The 21,019-nt window shown below is 35.5% G+C and overlaps 1 protein-coding gene across 3 annotated transcripts; it reads left to right on the forward strand.

The window, feature by feature from the left end:
- Positions 1-20,241, forward strand: LOC132126385 (integrin beta-6-like). Of its 3 annotated transcripts, none has more exons than XM_059537602.1 (17): positions 1-117; positions 3,897-3,966; positions 6,261-6,340; positions 7,072-7,270; positions 7,520-7,766; positions 7,988-8,153; positions 8,239-8,400; positions 9,306-9,401; positions 9,734-9,823; positions 11,649-11,783; positions 11,988-12,253; positions 12,330-12,481; positions 13,366-13,588; positions 14,185-14,279; positions 19,602-19,718; positions 19,847-20,013; positions 20,124-20,241. In XM_059537602.1, the coding sequence occupies exons 2-17, from the start codon at positions 3,912-3,914 to the stop codon at positions 20,211-20,213; spliced, it is 2,340 nt and encodes a 779-aa protein (XP_059393585.1). In that variant the 5' UTR covers positions 1-117; positions 3,897-3,911; the 3' UTR covers positions 20,214-20,241. The 3 variants fall into 3 exon arrangements, with proteins under 3 accessions (XP_059393585.1, XP_059393586.1, XP_059393584.1); XM_059537603.1 differs by lacking the exon at positions 1-117 and adding an exon at positions 3,761-3,808; XM_059537601.1 differs by lacking the exon at positions 1-117 and having other exon boundaries at positions 3,815-3,966.
- Positions 20,242-21,019: the final 778 nt, after the last annotated feature.

Consider the following 21,019-nt stretch of genomic DNA (forward strand, 5'->3'; position numbering starts at 1 on the left):
ACACACACTTCCAGCCGGACAGACATTCACATACTCCAGTACCGCCCTGTCCCACTTGCTGCTGTGGATTTGGTATTCAGAGAGAGGACAGCATGCTAGCTGCCGAGGCCTCCAGGGGTGAGTTACTCAAAATGTGCTTGGAGCTGGGTATCCTGAGTGTCCGAATTTGATCTGCTGTAATGGGAAATGGTTAAAGTTTATATAGTTCAATAATTGTTTTTATGGCTTTTGAGCAGGTTAAAAATTTACAGAGTCACACATACAGTCAAATTCAATTTTAATATCAAAATTAAGGCTAAATATTTTTTATGCTCAAAGTAGGATAGGATAGGATAGGATAAGATAGGATAGGAAATACCTGTAGGACACAACAGGATAGGATAGGATAGGATATGTAGGATGGGATATAGATTATGATAAATTTAGATAGGATATGGTATGGTCTGATATGATAGGGTATACCTGTTGGATACAACAAGATAAGATAGGATTAATAGGAAAGGATAGGATGGGGTGGCATATAAGATATGATATATTAAGAGAGGACATGGCATTATAGGATAGGATCGGATAGGATAGGTTAGGATACACCTGAAGAATAAAATAGGAGGATACAATAGGATAGTCTGGGATAGGATGGGATATATAATTGTTTAATATGATAGGATCTCGAGTTGGGACTCGAGACGAACTTGAGTCTGAGAGTGGCCTTTTCCGGCCTTGAGAATTACAACACTGCTATCATATCTTATTCTACTGTATTCCATTATATTTCCCATCCTATCCTTTTCCAATTTTATCCTGTTCTTCCTGTCCAATTTTATCCTAATCCTACACTCTAAAAATGAAAGGTGCTTCAAAAGGTTCTTCAAGCAATGCCATTGAAGAACCATTTTTGGTTCCACAAAGAACCATTCAGTCAAAGGTTTTTTTAAAGAACCATCTCTTTCTTACCTTCTGAGAATCTGAAGAACCTTCTTTTACCACAAAGAACCTTTTGTGAAACAGAAAGGTTCTTCAGATGTTAAAGGTTCTTTATGGAACCATGTAGACAAAAGGGTTCTTCTATGGCATCGTGAAGCACCTTGATTTTTAAGAGTGTATATCCAATCCTATCTTACATTTAAGTTAAATTCCAAAAGCCAATGTTCTAAATAAAAGTGATTAATTCAATCCATTTACAAATGGCATGTTAGTGAAGGGTATGATGGACACTGGCCATGAATTTTGACATTTATGATCATGTGATCCTGAGTGCCACATGCTTGTTTTTTTATTTTGAAAGGTGAGGTACTTTTAATAAATTAAATACAATTAAACATATACATTTGATAAAGATATAATTAATATAAATTACATAAAATATAAATGTAATTAAATACAAATATAAAACAATATAATCTGTCCCAAACAAGACCCTTCTGTCACAGATACACACTTCAGGAAAGAAAAATGCAGTCTTTGAGAATGTAAGTCATTTCAGCTGTAGAAATCTGATTACATTCAGTGAAAATGAAGACCTGTGGTTAATTATGGTGCTTCTCAAACTATTCTCCTAATAAAGTCCCCAGTAATCTCACATATGTGTCCAGAGTTTCAGAAGACCCCTCTGCAATGTTTCAAAATTGTGCCAAGATGGCAAGGAATTTTAGAAGATACAATGCTGATCCTTTGAAATGTAACCAAGTCTAGGCTATATATGAAAGAGCAACATCTGAACTACAATATTTCCATATTGACCTTGATTTAGGATTGTAAAAATGTAAACAATTGAATCTATTGTTACAATAACAATAAAATCTATTATGAGGCCTCATCAACTCGTCCACACTTGTGATCGGATTTACAATCGGATGTTAATCATTACATTTGGTTATTCTTTTGAATTATGAAAACAATATCCTGTGCTCATTTTGTAGAACCTGACCGGTTAAACATTGACATTGTTTTATCTATATATGTCTGTGTTTTCTGTGGTCTCAGACACAGACTGAGTCATGGCTCTTCATAGCCAGGCGGGGCTCACACACACACACACACACACACACACACACACACACACACACACACCTGTTTTCAGCCATGTAGAGATGAATGTGTCACATGCAACCTGACTCAGCAAATATTAATATTACTCAAGGCCATGGGGATTCCCACAGGCTTTGGTGAAGAATCAGACCGTTCCCTCTGGATATTCGGCAATACATGAATACGACAAAGTCAAAAGGTCACTCGATCAGAATGCACTGCGGAAAACAAGAAAGTAACCGAACTGATTCCCAGCAGATGTGCAAGTAAAAAGTCCCATATTTTTAAAGCATTAAGGGGTGATGTTCCAAAGTAATCTCTATTATGATTAGGGTTAGGGTCATGGCCCAAGTTAACCTTTATGTTTGCTTAAGTCTTGTTTCTAATTACATTTCACTGAAGAGTGTGGAGAAATATTCTGTATCTCAATGTATCAACTAAACAATGAAAGAAAGGGTGTTTATGTGACATTCACAATGACAGCTATTTGCAGAAGAAATGTGGCCATAAATCATTCATTTTTAAGAGGTGGCGACATGAGTGACAGGTAATTTTTTATGTGCAAATGTGATTTTATGGGTGACTGTCAACGGCAATTTTGAACAGTGAAGCTCTTGTGATGCCAGGTAGATAGTCAAACAGGAATGCCTAGTTGCAACGAACAGTATAGTGACCTGGGGGCCTCCAGTGATTATTCAGTGTCAGTCAGGGTGGGAATTATAGGGCTTAATTCCCACTAAATTAATTAAAGCTCAGTTCCCCCTAAAGCAAATCAACACCAAAGTTGAAAATATTGTTACGATCTGCAGTTATAGGTAAGTGTGTGCACTGCAAGATATCAGTTTCACATAAAAAAAAGCAAAAAAAAAACTTGACGGATTGCATTCCAAAAATACTGCCAGAAATAACAAGTCAAGAACACGGAAAGTCACTGAATAATTCAGGCATTGCTGTGAACGCTCCTTTACAAATGCTCTATTAGCCTACATCTACATAGTATTTGAATTTCATAAAAAGATATAAATGAAGTCGATGCATCTTTTTTCACAACTATAGCCATTCATTATTTAAATAGTCCCAGGGTGATTTTAAGTGGATGTGGGAAGTCAATTCCCCTAAAGTTCACACGGGAGTCCACTTGACAAGGCGCATTAACTAACCTATGACCATTTTAGACTAATATTTGACAACCAGAGAGCATCTAAATACATGCCAGCTTCATTTTAAACAAGATATGTATTGCTCTAGAATTGAAAACCATCCAAATTCTTGTCGTGCTTGCAAACTGCTATAGGCCTATTTGATTTCAGGTTATATTTAATGCAATGGCATAGACATGCTATTTTTCAATTCGATACCCATTTCCCAGATTTTGAGGTAATGTAGTCTCACTCTCAATGTCGCAACTCTTTATCACATAAACCGTGTTTGCAGAAGTGAGAAAGGCATCTGAGTAGAAAACGCCACACTAGATACCATAGAAATTAGGCTACCACAGCAACACGTCAGTAATATATTAAACAAACTTGTATCATGTCTAGACAACGAAAAAGGTAATTATATCACTTAATAAAATGTCGAAATGACCACAAATAATTCATGTATTTCTTACACATTAACGTGATGTTTCAAATGCGTTAGAGAGGCTGTTTTGACCCATGTATTATTTGTGTGATATGTGCCCTTGTGAGAGAGTGACTTACCTGTTGTGTTCTCACTTGCACGGAAGTGCATATAAAGGTTGGGCAGGTAAGCGCACGCGCTGAGTCTGTCTGTCCAGGTGAGCTCAGACCCGCTCGCGCTTACATGCTCGCATCCCGCGTTTGCTTGCTTGACAAAATGAACTTTATTTTTTCTCCTGTGATCAGAAACCGTGAGGACTAATGGGGATTGTTTCACTCTACATTGTCCTTCACTTCTGGCTCGGCACTGTCGGAGGTAAGACTGAAGAAATTTTGATCAATCACACAAATACAGAACATAGGCTACGTGCAGTTTCGTTCCTCATTCAGCTTTTAATGCCGCCTTTTAAATGATCAATCATTTAGAGCAATATGAAGGCAAAAAATCTGCAAGTTATTTATTTCAATATTTATATTAAACTATATTTGTTTTGAAAATTAAACCATTTTGAGCATGTGCATCACTTTGATAAAACCTATTTAAATTATGCAAATCTGTCATTTTAAATCTTAAAGCTAATAGCTTCTCTTATTTACATTTTAATTATTTAATATGTGTTGTAATGAGAAATGTAAATAGTCAAGTTCTTATTACTGTCACATAAATATATAAATGCTGCTTATGTAAAAATATGAATCACCTTTTTGAAAGACCTTGAAGCTTGGTACATAAAACACAAAGGAACAAAGTCATCCTGACATCACAAGACATATGACAACAACAAAATTAACATAAGAAAATATATCATATAAAACGTTTAAACAGTCATAAAATGCTACTATTCATGCCCTAGGGCATGCTGGGAAGACAGAGATTGGGACTGAACCACAAACCCATTTTCTTTTTCTAGTGTAAGCATTTTTTGCATTCACAAATGCACCAGTCCATCTCATGTGCTGTTTATTGGTTTCACCTAAAAAAGACCTATAGGCATAAATGGTTGTAATAGAATAGAACCTCTGCAAGTGATGAAAAACAACTTGAGTTAAGATTCATTTTAGTGTAAATGTATTCTACTTGCTGCTTAGACTACTTTTTGGCAGAGAGCAAATCTATCAGCTGACTCTATGGTTTTGATGTTGCGTGAGAAACTATGTTGTCTTGAGAAAAGTGAACCGCATCCACAAACCACGCTGTGTATGGGGCGCCGTTTGTAAAGTGTCTCACGCTGAAAATAACAGCAACATTTTGTCACATTTAGCTTCAAACAATGTTTTAAAAACTGGTATGAATTTTTGACGGTCACTTTTTAGCACATATACAACAATATTTGTCAACTTAGAGATATTTTAAATAGTTAAATCTAAATATTAAACGTTACACCTAAATGTTAAATCTAAATCCTTAATATAAATGTTAAATCTATATCTAAATGTTAAATCTAAATCTAAATGTTAAATCTAAATGTTAAATCTAAATCTAAATGTTAAATCTAAATGTTAAATCTAAATCTAAATGTTGAATCTAAATGTTTCGGGTGAAACTAAATATTTAACTAATATGCAAATTCAAAATGCCGATAACCGGAAAAGCTTGAGGAGGTCAGTGTGTGTTTATAGCATCGTGTCAAATAAGTAACGAATAAAAACCACCTCATCCAAGGAAATAAATGTACGGTAACTGTTAACGAATCTGCCTTAGCCGAGAGCATCGGCAGAGCCGTCCTGGCGGCTATTAAATTTGTTTCAACAATGACAGCAACCACCTCAGGGCCACCGCAGGCCAGGAAGGCTCTGCCGATGCTCTCGGCTAACGCAGATTCATTAACAGTTACCGTACCTGGTCAGGGGCGGGCGGGGATATATGCTCTTGCTGGCGTTTAAGCATGCGAACATGACAGAAAGTGATGACATGATGTGAGGACATAACATTCAGTCAAAGTGAGACCCCTCGTGGCTGGCTATTATGGCTACAGGTCATCATATGTCCCGCACTTTTCAAAAAAGTGACACTAGCCTACCCTTCAAATACAGTTTCTCCAAACATGTTTATTATTTTGGGTAGTTATTGTCACGATAATCCATGTCCAAGAGTCAATTTCCTCGGATGAGATGGTTTTTATTCGTTAACTATTTAAGACGATGCTAAAAACACACACTGACCTCCTCTAGCTTTTATTTTGGCACTTCCGGTTATCGGCATTTGAATTTGCATATTAGCTAAATATTTAGTTTCACCCGAAACATTTAGATTCAACATTTACATTTAGATATAGTTTTAACATTTAGACTTAACATTTAGATTTAACATTTAGATTTAACATTTAGATTTAACATATAGATTTAACATTTAGATATAACATATAGATTTTACATTTATATTAAGATTTAACATTTAGTTTTAACATTTAGGTGTAACATTTAATATTTAGATTTAACTATTTAAAATATCTCTAAGTTGACAAATATTGTTGTAAATGTGCTAAAAAGTGACCGTCAAAAATTCATACCAGAATTTAAAACATTGTTTGAAGATAAATGTGACAAAATGTTGCTGTTATTTTCAGCTTGAGCCGCTTTACCAACCACTCTGTGTTGTGTCGTGTGCAGGGACGTGTTCTCAATTTAACGCTCTCTCCTGTGACGAGTGTCTGCAGCTGGGGCCACAGTGCGCCTGGTGCACACTACAGGTAACAACTGCTTTTGCTTTCAAAATGCTTCATAATGCAATGAACAAACGCTTATTTAAGGGATAGTTCCCTCTGAAAAAGGAAGTATTATACTAGTACAGTACAATATACTGTTAATAAAGATATACTGAAGTGTATTTGCTTGTGTTAAAGTGGGACTAATGCAAGTATACTTCAGGTACACTTGAAATATCTTGCATTTAAAGACAGATATTATACAGAGACCATACAATCCTTATTAAAGGTGATATTACAGCAAATTTTAGGCATGAATCTAAGACATGTGCAGTGTGCAATAAAGAAATACTCTAAATAAAATTTAATTATAATATAATTGTGATATGTCAGAAAAGTTATTGAAGTATACAGTACTTAGAACTAAATAAATGTATTTTAAAATAATTATGGCATAGGACTTTTTTTTTGTCTTGGCAATACACTGAAAAAATAGCAAAGGATTTGCTTTTGAACTACTTTTACTCAGAAATTTCTAGTAAATTTCACAATGTGAAATTTTAAAGCAAAAAGACTAAAAGAGTATATTCATGTACAACACACTCCAATCATATTTGTTTTATTACCTTATTAATTTAGAAAAAAAATAGGTTTACATTGTAAAGAGTCATTTCTTTATAATATAATATAATGATTTTTAGTTGAACTGTCTTAGTTAATTATGTTGCAATAAAAAATTTTTTTAACAAAAATAATTAAAATGATTGTTTATCCAGAATTTCACTGACTCCTTCTCAATCGACGAGAGATGCGACACCCCCGAGGCTCTTCTTCAGAAGGGATGCTCCGGCGAATTCGTGGAGTTCCCCGTCACGAAAGTCAAAATACTGAAGGAACAAGGCTTAGGAAAGAGCGCCGGCCACACTAACGTTTCGTACATCGCACCACAGAAGATGCGCCTTCAGCTTAGACCAGGTAAAAAAGATTTGAAAATCAAAGAAATGTCTCTCTACCCACAGCTGCTTCTCTGCTGAGGTACTTCCCCTGACGGTAAGATTAGAACGATTTAGTCATTCAGAGACAGAAAACCAACTACAGATGAGCTACATAATGTCTACTGCTGCTGAAGATCACCCTGACCTGGAAAACATTTGTACCACACTGGATTCTCAGAATGTAAACGTGTGCCATTTTTGAGCTTTGCTTGTCATTTCTTTTCTATAGGAAATTCTCTGACCTTTCAGATTCAAGTGCAGCAACCGGAGGACCATCCGGTGGACATTTATTACCTGATGGACCTGTCAGCGTCTATGTATGATGATCTGAAAATGATCAAAGACTTGGGCTCCACACTCTCAAAAGAGATGGCTAAACTTACCAGCAAATTCAGACTAGGATTCGGTTCCTTTGTGGAGAAACCAGTTCTGCCTTTCATCAAGATAACACGGGAAGAGTTGGCCAATCCCTGCAGGTGATTCCCATAATACACCAGCTTAGCCACATCTGAGGGGTCTGCCAGTATAAACCCAAGAAGTAAGATGAATGAGACATCAATGGGGGGAAAGTGTGATTTAATCTCAACCGATCATGTTTATGACCACTGAGCTCAGTGAGTTACATCACATGACATCATTAGCGATGAACCGTTTTAGACAATAGAATGCCGTTTTTAATCACGCTTTTCTTTTGCAGGAGTGTTGATTTTGAATGTCTTCCCACATTTGGATACCGACACCTTTTGTCGTTAACAAGCAGTACTGACAAGTTCAATGAGATCATCTCAAAGCAGCAGGTATCTGCGAACATTGACGTGCCAGAGTGCGGTTTTGACGCCATCATGCAGGCTGCGGTGTGCGGGGTGAGTCGGTTTCTCTTCAAATGCTCCCTTTTTATGGAGAGAACAACATTTGTTTCAACTTCTGGCAATGTCACTGTCAACCCAGGACAGGATTGGCTGGCGGAACGATTCCATGAAGCTGTTGGTGTTCGTGAGCGATGCAGATTCTCATTTTGGGATGGACAGTAAAATGTCGGGCATCGTTGTCCCCAATGATGGAGAGTGTCACTTGGACGACAATAATGAGTATTCCATGGCTGCACATCTGGTAAGGTGAAGTCTGCAGCTTCAGCTCCTGAGTATTTAGGAAATTTGGATCACTTAAAGGAATATTCCAGGTTAATGACTAGAAATGAACCTCTATAGTCGTTTTCCATTCGAAACAAATAAGGCTAAGAAGGATATATCGATGTAGCTTTTGGAAATTCAGTATTTCATCAGCTGAGCGATCGACACAAAGATAATGCCAATAGTAGTACAGTTGAACAGACACATATCACTTGTTTTCACATGGATCAAATTAAATGTGTTGTAGAGCTGACAAAGTTGGCATTGATGTTACTAGAAAAAAAAAGAATTTTAATGCTTTTACATGTATGACATTAAATAATTTTGGGTTATTACTGTATTATTACTGTAAATGTCTTAAAAAAACACTATTTTCTAATTATTAAAATTCTATTTATATGTGTATATATATTTTTTGGTAAAAGTTATTTTTTTGTGTAAACAGAACTGAGCTGGATGATGACATCACTAAATTCAATGATGAACTGCCTTTTTCTGAAAATTTAGTGTTTACTATTGTCCTTCTGCATGATAGTCACACACACTATTTTATTTAATACTTTAAAGCTGCTTTGACAGTCTGTGTTGTTAAAAGCGCTTTGCAAACAAAGATTTGACTTCAAAGCATTCACAATAATAATTGGGAGTATTATTGTCAGATGCTTTTGATGTAACTTGAGTTGCATTTAACCTGGAATATTCCTTTACAATGTATTTATTTTGAGTTCTTGTGTATTTACTATATTTTAAATCTAAATTAACTGAATAATGTTTTTTTAATAAACAAATGAATGTAGTTATTCCCTGTCTCCTGCTGTATTTTTTTTGTGAATTTGTTGTCTGACTGAGTGTCTTGTTTTTGGTACTTTTCTCATCTGTATTTAGGAGTACCCAACATTAGGGCAACTTGTGGACAAACTGGTTGAAAACAATATCCTCCTTATATTCGCTGTGACTGACGGACAGAGGCAGAACTATGAGGTGAGAAAAGAGGAAGGGATTTTTTTCTCTCATGTTTTTTCATTTTAGGCCAAAATGAGGCAAACAAAAAGGCATGTGTTTTTCTGTGTATGGGGAACCTGAGAGGACCTGAATAGAATAGATTGCATAAATCAGTTTTGTATTCGGTTCTCTTTACAACATGTTCAAACACAGCCTTTATCACATCACCCAGACCGACCTCTCATGTCACAAATATTTCTTTCGCCTTCCCTCCCTTTTCTCCATATCGCTCTCCCATATCTCAAATTCTGTGGCTGCTCTCCAGGAGTTTGCATTCGATGTTTAACCACCTTCTTCTGCTTTTCTGATAGAATTATGCAAGTCTGATTCCTGGTGCTACTGTGGGGGTGTTGGCATCCGATTCAAGGAACATTCTGGAACTCATCATGACCTCATATAAGGTTAGTCAGTTAGTCTACACAAGACTCCGTCTATCAAGGGTAATGTGAGAGCGTTCCTGGACGGGTTCATGGAAATAATGGCCAAAATTCACACATTTGATTTTTATGCTTTGCAAAATTTAGTACTTGGATTTCGGTGGGCTTTTGAATGTTTGCAAATTTGGCTGATTTTAGGAAATATTATTTTGCAGGCTGATGAGGTTTCTTAAAATTTTGAGTGATTTAATGATTAGCAGATTAGATAGATAGAAAGATAGATAGATAGATAGATAGATAGATAGATAGATAGATAGACAGACAGACAGACAGACAGACAGACAGACAGACAGACAGACAGACAGACAGATAGACAGATAGATAGATAGATAGATAGATAGATAGATAGATAGATAGATAGATAGATAGATAGATAGATAGATAGATAGATACATTTATTCCATACTAAGTGTAGTTCAAATCCATTAACATATTCACTGACATATTGCTCAAGACTTGCTGACATAAAAAGTATAATTAAACTTTATTGGGAGCACTTCTGGTGCACAATGCACATTTCTTAATATTAAGCCTAAAATGTGTCTTTGATGACGATTGTATAATTTTTTTGAATAATATTGGCCATTAAATACAAGCTATTTAATGTGTACCTGAAGTATACTTGCAACAGTTCCACTTAAGCACAATCAGATATACTTAAGTTAGACCTCAGCACTACTTCCACACAATTAAAGTACATTACGCACAAAATTTATTGTTCCAATTTAGAAGACTTTAAATATACCAATTTAGTATACTAAAAGTACAACTCCGGGGTATTTTTATCATGTGTAGAGATATGTAAATGTATTAGTAGTATACTTAGCATAAAATAAATGTGTTAGGGTTACCAGATGTGGGAGAGAGAGATTTCTTGGGAAGATTCTTTTTCATGAGAATCGCCGTGTTCACAGAGCGTGTCTGCACTAGTTCAATGGCTGTCGTTTGATCTCTTCATCTCCGTTCTCCATCCCCCCTTCGCTCTTACCTCTGCCTGCACTCTAATTTTCATCACACCCCTCCTAAAATGACCTGAGCACTTTACATCCCACCAGTGTTGGGGAAAGTTACTTTTAAAAGTAATGAATTACAATATTGCGTTATTCCCTAAAAAGGTTTCTAATTCAGTTACTTAGTTACTTTTTATGGAAAGTAATGCTTATTTTACTTTTGCTTTACTTTCGCGTTACTTTTGAAATATGATCAGGGCTTGATTGTTTTTAATATAAGAAATTCTATTTATAGCAAATGTAAAAGCCCTTTCACACCAAAAAGTGTAATGAATAAACCTCAGGCTGAAGGAAAAGTAAAATCACGTCAGTACAGTAGAACACAAGAGAAGAAGATTCAACACGCCTTCAACAATAAAAAACAACCAAGCACAATTGTTAGTTTATCTAAAGTCATTTTTGCTTATTAGTATGGTTGAACTGGACCATCAAAGATCAGCAGCAAAAGACATTAGTTAATAAAATGAGATTAGATACATTTGTGTTATTTAACATTTAATTATTGCAGGTTTGCGTCATATTCTGAGTTTGCATTTCACGGTTTTGATTCATTTTGATGAATACTAAATCTGTTTTTTTTTTTGCAAGTGGGATGAATTAATGCACATTCACATTTAGTCTAGAACAACATCATGTTCACACAGAGCACACAACACCTCTGTACTTTGTTCTAGTTATATGTAGAAAATGATCAGCCTCTTCACTGGGGTCCTGATCACCCTGTCAAGGTTTATTTTGTGGTAATGACTGGCTGTTTGTGTCTGTTGTTTGATTGACAGGAACTGAGGTCCGAGATCGATCTGGAGGTGCTGGGTAACACTGAGGATCTGCAGCTTTCCTTCACAGCACTCTGTCAGGACGGGGCCATCATCACCGGACATAAAAACTGCTCCAATGTCAAAGCTGGGGATGTGGTTAGTTCTTCATTCAATCTTTTCTTACAGTAATGCTTCCCTAGATAGATTAAAATTCGACAAAAAAAAACAAAACAATCACATGCCTGTCACATGTCATGCGTCTGTTTGATGAAATAACAAACAATATGTCCTGTGAAAATGATTTGAATCGTAGACAATTTCTCAAAGCAATCGAAACAAAAGTGATCTTTTTGCACTCAGGTATCTTTTAATGTTACGATCGAGTTAAAAGGCTGTCTTGCCGGTCTGCGGAAGTTTTCCTTGCGGCCGGTGGGTTTCCAAGATGCCCTGGAGATTGAACTGGAGTCTCAGTGTGTGTGTGACTGTCATCAAACCCCGGAGGCGAACAGCACGTTCTGCAGCGGAGGGCGTGGGGCGCTGGAGTGTGGTGCCTGTGTGTGCAATCCAGGCTTCGTGGGGCCGAAGTGTGAGTGCACAGAGGACCAAGAACAAATCAGCGACTGCAGGTGAGATCTGCAGGTCACGGAGAGTTTCCTGCGAGGCACGCAGACATACTTTAATGTAAGATTATGTGTATGGCAGGGCGCATGAAGGTGCGGAGATGTGCGGCGGCCTGGGCGAGTGTTTCTGTGGACAGTGTGTGTGCCAACCGTCCAGTTTTGGACGTGTATATGGGCCGTACTGCGAGTGCGACAACTTTTCCTGCCTCAGGTTCAGAGGGGAGCTTTGCGGAGGTCAGTACCCAGTGTAACCCTCTGAGTGTAGGGAAAGAAAGCGCTGACACAGTGGGAGGGATATTTGATCTGTGGAATGTTAATGAAAGAATAACAAGTGAGCTTTTTATATTTACTTTAGGGCTGTCAACTTAAGGTGATTATCACAATTATTATGTCTGATAAAAAAAAAAAAATTTAATGTTAAAATAATGAATTAAATTAATAAAATGTATGTTTGAAGCCTTTGTCTAGCCTAAAAGTGTAATCTTTAATTATGCTGATTTAAATGTAAATGCTGTTTTCAGCATATATTGGTCATTGAATATGTTCTTTTGATGAACGAATCAGCATATTATGTAATTATTAACAGACTTTATTATTTTATTATTATTAATAATGGAATGTTATTTTTTTATATTTAATATTAATTTTAAATTATGCAGTGCTGTCATATTTGATCACACATACAATAAAAACTCAGTATTAGTAATAATATCTTAATAGTTTATTCCAGTGATGTACAGCTGAATTTTCAGCATCATTAAACCGGTTTTAGTGTCAGATGATCCTTCAGAAATCATTCTAGTATGCTGATTTGATGCTCAAGAAATATTTCCTATTATTATTATTAATAATAATGTAGATATTTTCTGTAAGAAACTGTGATAAAAAAGTAAAGTAAAAAAAATGCATTTAATCCAAATTGAAATCTTTTGTGATATATATGTCTTTATTGTTGTTTGAACAATATAATGCTTCTATACTGATCTAAAGTATTCTTTTATTTATTTATATATATATATATATATATATATATATATATATATATATATATATATATATATATATATATATATATATATATGTGTATGTATCTATTCCCTTTATGCTTGTTTGTGTAGGCCACGGGGAATGTGACTGTGGCGAGTGTGTGTGTCACAGCGGTTGGATGGGAGAGTCCTGTAACTGCAGCACCAGCAACAGTTCATGCATGTCTCTGGATGGTTCCATCTGCAGCGGACGGGGCAAGTGTGTGTGTGGGAAGTGCGAGTGCACCGTTCCCGGAGCATCAGGAGAGTGGTGCCAAAGGTGCCCAACCTGTGGAGATATCTGTAGCTTGCCCAGGTAAAGACATGCATGTCTGTCTGTGACTAAAACTGAGTTTCATAATGAAAATGCAGCATCGAAAACCAATTGTTTTGGCTACATTCTGGTTAGAATTATTGTAGGCTGTCTGATTTTTTTGTAATAAGCAATTCAAGAAATTGTGAGATGTTAAGAAATAGAAATCGAAATTATATTTATGTTATTATTTTAATGTGATTATTATCATTAATACATGTAAGTATATTTGAACATTTGTTTCTTATCATTTGGCTTTAAATGGACCTCTAGCTTACGGCTTTGAGAGGAATTTTCCTTATGACTGTTGTGTTTGTGTGTGTGTGTGGGTTGAGTTGTCTCGTCCACTCATTTCTAAAGGGCATATATGAGCACAAAAAGGCATGTGGCAGCTCTGCAGTATTGCATTTCTTTCCCACTAAAGGTCCTGTCACCCCGCAGGTCATTTGACTCTGTGATAGAGCGATACAGAGAGAATGAGACTGAAAATGAGAGAGTGCAAAACATTCACAAAGAACACAAAACAAAGCTTCCTCTGGAGACGAACTCTCCGTGAGGTCGACAGGATTTCTTTTTTATATTGTCTTTGTGTCCCACAGATCTTGTGTGGAGTGTCACCTCAAAGCTAAAGACCCGCTGGATGAGTGTGCTGTGAAGTGCAACTCCCTACTTGCCACTGTCAGCAATTCCACAGGTCAGAATCCATTGTTTTGTTTTCTGCAGTTTCTGTTCATCAGTGGTCACATGGTCAGTAGGGTAGTTGTTTATTAGGCAGAAATATTTCATTTAATGTATGCCTTTTTAAAGAAACAGTATAGCTAAAAAATTAAAAAAAATTTTTTTTGTCATTCTAAACCTGAATATTCCAAGTCTTAATAGTAAATTTTATTATATTCTATGGCAAGTATTTATGGCAATAAAAAATAAAGAAATAACATTTTGAACGAAAAGATGAAAAAAGACTATGTATTGGATTCAGAATGATAATCAAAACATAGGTGGAGTCGATTAACACCCCAAAGCTTGACTGTAATTATTACCTCTTCATTAGTCAACATTTTATTCCATAACGGTACGATGTTGATTCTGTTGATTCTCAGATGATTGCACGTGTTAGTATCTGGTGTTTCTTTTTCTTCTTCACTTGTGTTTTTGGGAAATTCTGAACAGAAGATGTGTACTATCGCCCTCTACCATATAACAATGAAAACACAGATTCTAGGAGCACAAGTATAGCTCAAATATATTTAGACTTTTTGTAAGTATAAGTCAGATATACTTAAAAAAAATTGAAGTTTATTTCAGGGGAGTACATAAAGCCCATTTCTGAGAAGTACATAAAAAGTAAATTAAAGTATACACTTGAATAAACTTAATTCGTAAGGGGAGAGCATTGCAATAGTCCAGCCTGGACAGAACAAGAGCTTGAACAAGGAGTTGTGTTGTATGTTCTGAAAGAAAGGGCATGATCTTCCTAATCTTGTATAAAGCAAATCTGCAGGACCGGGCAGTTTTGTCAGTGTGGTCTGAGAAATTCAGCTTATCATCAAACACAACTCCAAGGTTTCTAGCTATTGTTGAAGGAGTTACGGTTGATGAGCCTAACTGGATGGTGACATTTTGATAAAGTGATGGGTTAGTTGAAACCACAAGCAGTTCTGTCTTAGCCCGGTTGAGTTGAAGGTGATGGTTTGTCATCCAACAAGAAATGCCTGTTAGACATGTTGAGATGCGAGCAGCTATCGTCAGATCATCAGAATTGAATGAGAGGTAGAGTTGAGTGTCATCAGTATAACAGTGATATGAAAAGCCATGTTTCTGAATGACAGAACCTAGTAATGCCATGTAGACAGAGAGAGAAGTGGTCAGAGAACTGAGCCCTGAGGCACCCCAGTAGCTAGATGTTGCGACTTGGACAACTCACCTCTTCAAGGTACCCCGGAGGACCTATTTGATAGGTAAGACTCAGCCCATTGGCATGCGGTTCCTGAGATGCCATTTTCCAATAGGGTTCCAATCTGATGGTTCAACGTATCAAAATCAGCAAACAGATCCAGCAAAATAAGTATAGAAGATTTGGAAGCCACTCTTGCCAGTCTTAAGGCTTCAACAACTGAAAGCAAGGCAGTCTCGGTCAAATGTCCACTTCTGGTTGCTGTCCAGGAGGTTGTTCTGTGTAAAAAAAAGGCAGAGACTTGGTTGAACACAACTCATTCAAGTGCTTTTGCAATGAAAGTTAGAAGGGAAACCGGTCTGTAGTTCTCTAAAAGAGTTGGGTTAAGAGTGGGTTCTTAAGAAGTGGGGTTATACGAGCCTGTCTAAATGTTGAGGGAAAAACAGTGTGAAGGAATGTATAAACGATCTGAGTGAGTGCCGGTACAATGACAGGACAAATGGCTTGAAGGAAATGAGATAGAATAGGATCAAGCGGACAAGTAGTAGGATGATTGGAAATTATGAGTTTAGAGACTGCCTCAGAGAGTGAAGAGAAGAATGCAAACAAGTGTATGTTTGTTGATAAGATGTGTTTGACAGTTTGTGGTGTGGCAAATTGTGCACTTTCTTCAGCTCTGTGTTTAGAAAAATGCTCACTGAAAACATCAGATAGCCAAGGTGCAGAAGGGGTGGTACAGGCTGACCTGGAAGACAAGGGGCACACAGCGTCTAAACAAGCCATAAGAGTGGAGCAGAAAGTATCAGTAGCACTGTTAGCATCAAGAGATAATAACTGTTAAGGGGAAGGAAGCAAAGATGAAACCATAGCCGGGAGGGTGAGAGTGAACGTAGGTTACATTGAAAATTGACATGTGTAGAGGTATGTTTTGTGTCAGGAAGCATGTTGAGGTTAAGAGAAAGAAGGAAATGATCAGAGGTGTGGAGTTGAGTAACCAATACATGATAAGTGGAGCAGTGTCATGTGTAAATAAGGTCCAGTTGGTTGCCTGATTTGTGAGTAGCAGTAGTTTACACTCGCTTGAGATCCAAAGAGGCAAGCAAAATGTGGAAGTCTGCAGCCTGGGGTTTATCTAGATGGATGTTGAAGCCTCCAAGCATAAAGTGTGTGCAGGAAAGTTTGGGAGCAGCACATCTTATTCTTCCACGAAGTTACCCAGTGGTCCTGTGGGAAAGAATAGTTAGGTATTTATTTTTGTGTGTCTAAACTTATTCTTACTTATTCATTTATTATTTTACTAATTTATAAGAAACTAATACTTATTTAATATATTTGTACTTGTTAATTAGATACTAGTACTTATTTCAATAGTAACAATTACTATTCTTTTGTTACTAGTAACACAATAACATTTGCCTTAGTACTTATTTTTAGATACTAGTGCCTATGATTAGATACAGGTACTTAATCTTTACATATTAGTATTACATACTTGTACCTATTAGATACTAGTATTTATTTGTGACATATTACTAATTATCCACTATATATTAATTCATATTATTAGATTTTAATTAAACTCTACAGTGCCCAGTCTGATTAGTCATGACATAAGACTAATAAAATAGCTGTGACAAGTTCAATAAGATTTATTAGTAAGAATTACAAAAATATACTAGTGCCTAATTAATAACTATTAGTATCTATTAAATAGGTACTAGTGTCTAATGAAAAGTAATGGTATTTAATAAATAAGTACAAGTATCTTATGAATACTTACTAGTACTATTTTAGTAAATTATACTAGTCACAATACATACTAGTGAGAACTGAAAAGTTAATATCTTAATGACAGAACCCCATAGAGGTCAATAGTAATAATTTTAAATATTACTAGTAAAGGCAGAATAGTTAATAGTAACATTTGAAATAAGTACTAGTATCTATTGATTAAGAACTATTATCTTAAAAAAGTTACTAGTGCCTAAAGAATAACTAGTAGTAGTAGCTGAAGAATAAGCACTAGCAAGTGGATAAGTACAGGTACTTAATAGAATAGATGCTAATAACAAACAAAATAAGTACTGCTATCATTAAAATTAATACTATTAAGTTTTAACGATTAAATGTAAAAAAATGTGTGCCATACACCTTCATGCTGATTTCTTCAAAAACCTCAAATGCGTCTTAATGTACTCCTATCAACTCATAGAAAGCTGACATCCTTTAGAATGGCCCTCTTAACACTTCACAAAGGGAAACATGCTACTACATAGCTTGTTGTGTGGAGAGCCTATTGTTTGGGGCCCATTGGGTTTCAAAGCCCTTGAGTGTCTATACAAGATCAGCCTATTATATGAACCCTGAGATCACAAGGCAGCTGTTGCAGTGGAGGCTGGCTCTTTACGCTCTCTGACTAGAAGACAATGAAAAGACACAAAAAACTGTCTGTCTTTGATAAAGACACGAGAAGGACAAAAGAAAGAGATATAAAGAGATCAAAGGGAATAAAAAAGGCCAATATATACAGTACAGACCAAAAGTTTGGAAACATTACTATTTTTAATGTTTTTGAAAGAAGTTTCTTCTGCTCATCAAGCCTGCATTTATTTGATCAAAAATACAGAAAAAAACAGTAATATTGTGAAATATTATTACAACTTAAAATAATAGTTTTCTATTTGAATATACTTTAAAAAATAATATATTCCTGTGATGCAAAGCTGAATTTTCAGCATCATTACTCCAGCCTTCAGTGTCACATGTAACATCCAGTCTATCACATGATCATTTAGAAATCATTCTAATATTCTGATTTATTATGAGTGTTGGAAACAGTTCTGCTGTCTAATATATTTGATGAATAAAAGGTTAAAAAGAACTGCATTTATTCAAAATAAAAAAAAATTCTAATAATATATATTCTAATAATATATTTTCTTTACTATCACTTTTTATCAATTTAACACATCCTTGCTGAATAAAAGTATTGATTTTATTTTAAAAAAAAAAGAAAGAAAAAAAATACTGACCCCAAATTACTGACAGTAGTGTATTTTGTTATTACAAAATATTTATATTTTAAAAACATAGCTTATTTTTTTTTTTTTTTTTTTTACTTTTTATTCATCAGAGTATCCTAAAAAAGTATCACATGTTCTGAAAAAATATTAAGCAGCAGAACTGTTTCCAACTTTGATAATGAATCATCATATTAGAATGATTTCTAAAGGATCATGTGATAATGATCCTAAAATTTCAGCTTTGCATCACAGAAATAAATTATAATTTAAAGTATAATAAATTTAAAAAGAATTAAATTGTAATAATATATCACAATATTACATTTTTTTCTGTATTTTTGATCAAATAAATGCAGGCTTGATGAGCAGAAGAAACTTCTTTCAAAAACATTAAAAATAGTAATGTTTCCAAACTTTTGGTCTGTACTGTATATATATATATATATATATATATATGTGAATTTCTGATCTCCGTCAGTAGTCAACTGTAGTGTGAAAAATGGTTCTTATAGGATGGGTGTTTGGAGAGGCAGAGTTAAAAAATTAGAGGTCTTGGTGATGGCATCAGCAAATTTGATTTAGAGGTGGACATAATACATTTTGATTTAAAGATTCAATATCTTCACTCTTTGTTTTTGAACATTCAAGACCATGTAATAAAAAAATAAAAAGTCAAATTTGTTTTTTCATATTAAATAAATACACACATACACACACACACACACATATATATATGTGTGTGTGTGTGTGTGTGTGTGTGCTCTTGTTTTTGTGACATATCAGGACACAATTCTGTATAATGACATGGGTGTGACACAGGTATTACAAGGAGAGGGTGTCTTATGAGGACATAACCCATGTCCCCATTTTTCAAAACGCTTATAAATCATACAGAATTAGTTTTTTTTTTGAGAAAGTAAAAATGCACAAAGTTTCCTGTGAGGGTTAGGGTTGGTGTAGGGCCATAGAATATACAGTTTGTACAGTATAAAAACCATTACGCCTATGGGATGTCCCCACTTTTCACAAAAACAAACGTGTGTGTGTTAAAAGCATCTGCTAAATGCATAATGTAAATGTAATATATTTTGATTGTCAGATTTTGAGGAGAGTCGGGCGGCATTGTGCACCTTACAGAACGAGGACTACTGTCTTCTGTCATTCAGCTTGGTGGACAGTGATCACGGCAGCATTATTTACAACCCCAAGCTTTACGGTGAGACTAATGACTAATTTTTTTTAAATACGTGAATATATACAGTTGAGCTTATACATTGTGGCATTATACATTAGAATAAAGTTCAATATATATTTTTTAATTGTTTGTGCATACCTCTCCTTCAGACTGCCCTGAGCCGCCAAACGCACTGTTGATCGCTCTGGGCGTGTGCATGTCTGTCCTCATTATTGGCATTACTCTCCTTGTAATCTGGAAGTTTCTTATTTCTGTCCATGACCGGAAAGAGGTTGCCAAGTTTGAGGCAGAGAAAGCGAAAGCAAAATGGCAGTCGGTATGATAAAATTGTCAAGAGAGCATTACACTGAATTTTATGTTCATTTGAATGTGTTAAAAGCCTAATATAATTTAAATAATTGTGTTTTGTCCCTCTTTTATTCCCAGAGCACAAATCCCCTTTTCAGGAGCTCAACATCAACATTTAAAAATGTGACCTACAAAAGCGCAGGGCAGCAGAAGAGTGATATTTCTTAGGGCTACTGACCAACTTTGCGTGTTAAAACACAAAATGCAGGCTTCTATTTACCTATTTTTTATGATTTATTTTCTTGTACTGTACAGATGAGTATGTGTGTGTGTGTGTGTAACTGTGTGTTTGTAAGCTGGGGTCAGGACTATCAGATACTGGCAGGGAATTTATTTTAAAAACTGTAAATAATTTACAGTGGGCAAAATATTTATTTGATCCCCTGCTGATTTTGTAATTTTGCCTACTTACAAAGAATATAGATATTCTGTCTCTATATAAACTAAAATATCTAAAATAAACCTACCATAATAATCACAGACCCTTCATTTCTTTGTAAGTGAGCAAACTTACAAAATCAGCAGGGGATCAAATAAATATTTTGCCCCTGTAAAAAATGTGTTGTGCTGCTAAAAGTGCTAAAGGTACTGTTAAATCTGGGCAACACTGGATCTTCTTGTTTCACATTTAGCATTTCTTGTGGTTGTTGCAGCAAAATGTAGTTATTTGTGACAAATATTTGTGACTGTTTAGTTAAGGCTGAGCCTTTTGTAATTCGATATGATTAATTATGGTTTTGCTGGATCAAATGTAAAATAAATAAATAAAAAAAGTCTGACTTCTTGTGGTTTGTAATATATTTGATGGTTTCACATTACTTCTCTCTCTTCACACAGTCAAGTTAAGGCTGCATGCCCCGTGTTAAGTTAATGATTTAATATTTAAAAAATCAATTTCATAACATTATTTGTGCAAACTGTCCAAATGCACATATGATGCTTTGTGCAGTCTTGAACAGTGTAAATCCGCCTTT

Source organism: Carassius carassius, chromosome 44, assembly GCF_963082965.1.
Source record: "Carassius carassius chromosome 44, fCarCar2.1, whole genome shotgun sequence".
Lineage (NCBI taxonomy): Eukaryota > Metazoa > Chordata > Actinopteri > Cypriniformes > Cyprinidae > Carassius > Carassius carassius.

Bases quoted from the DNA above. Each gene is read 5' to 3' on its own strand.
- LOC132126385 (XM_059537602.1), top strand. From the start codon at position 3,912: ATGGGGATTGTTTCACTCTACATTGTCCTTCACTTCTGGCTCGGCACT. The intron at 7,767-7,987 runs GTGATTCCCATA...TTTCTTTTGCAG, and splicing joins GAGTTGGCCAATCCCTGCAG to GAGTGTTGATTTTGAATGTC. The intron at 11,784-11,987 runs GTTAGTTCTTCA...TTTTGCACTCAG, and splicing joins ATGTCAAAGCTGGGGATGTG to GTATCTTTTAATGTTACGAT.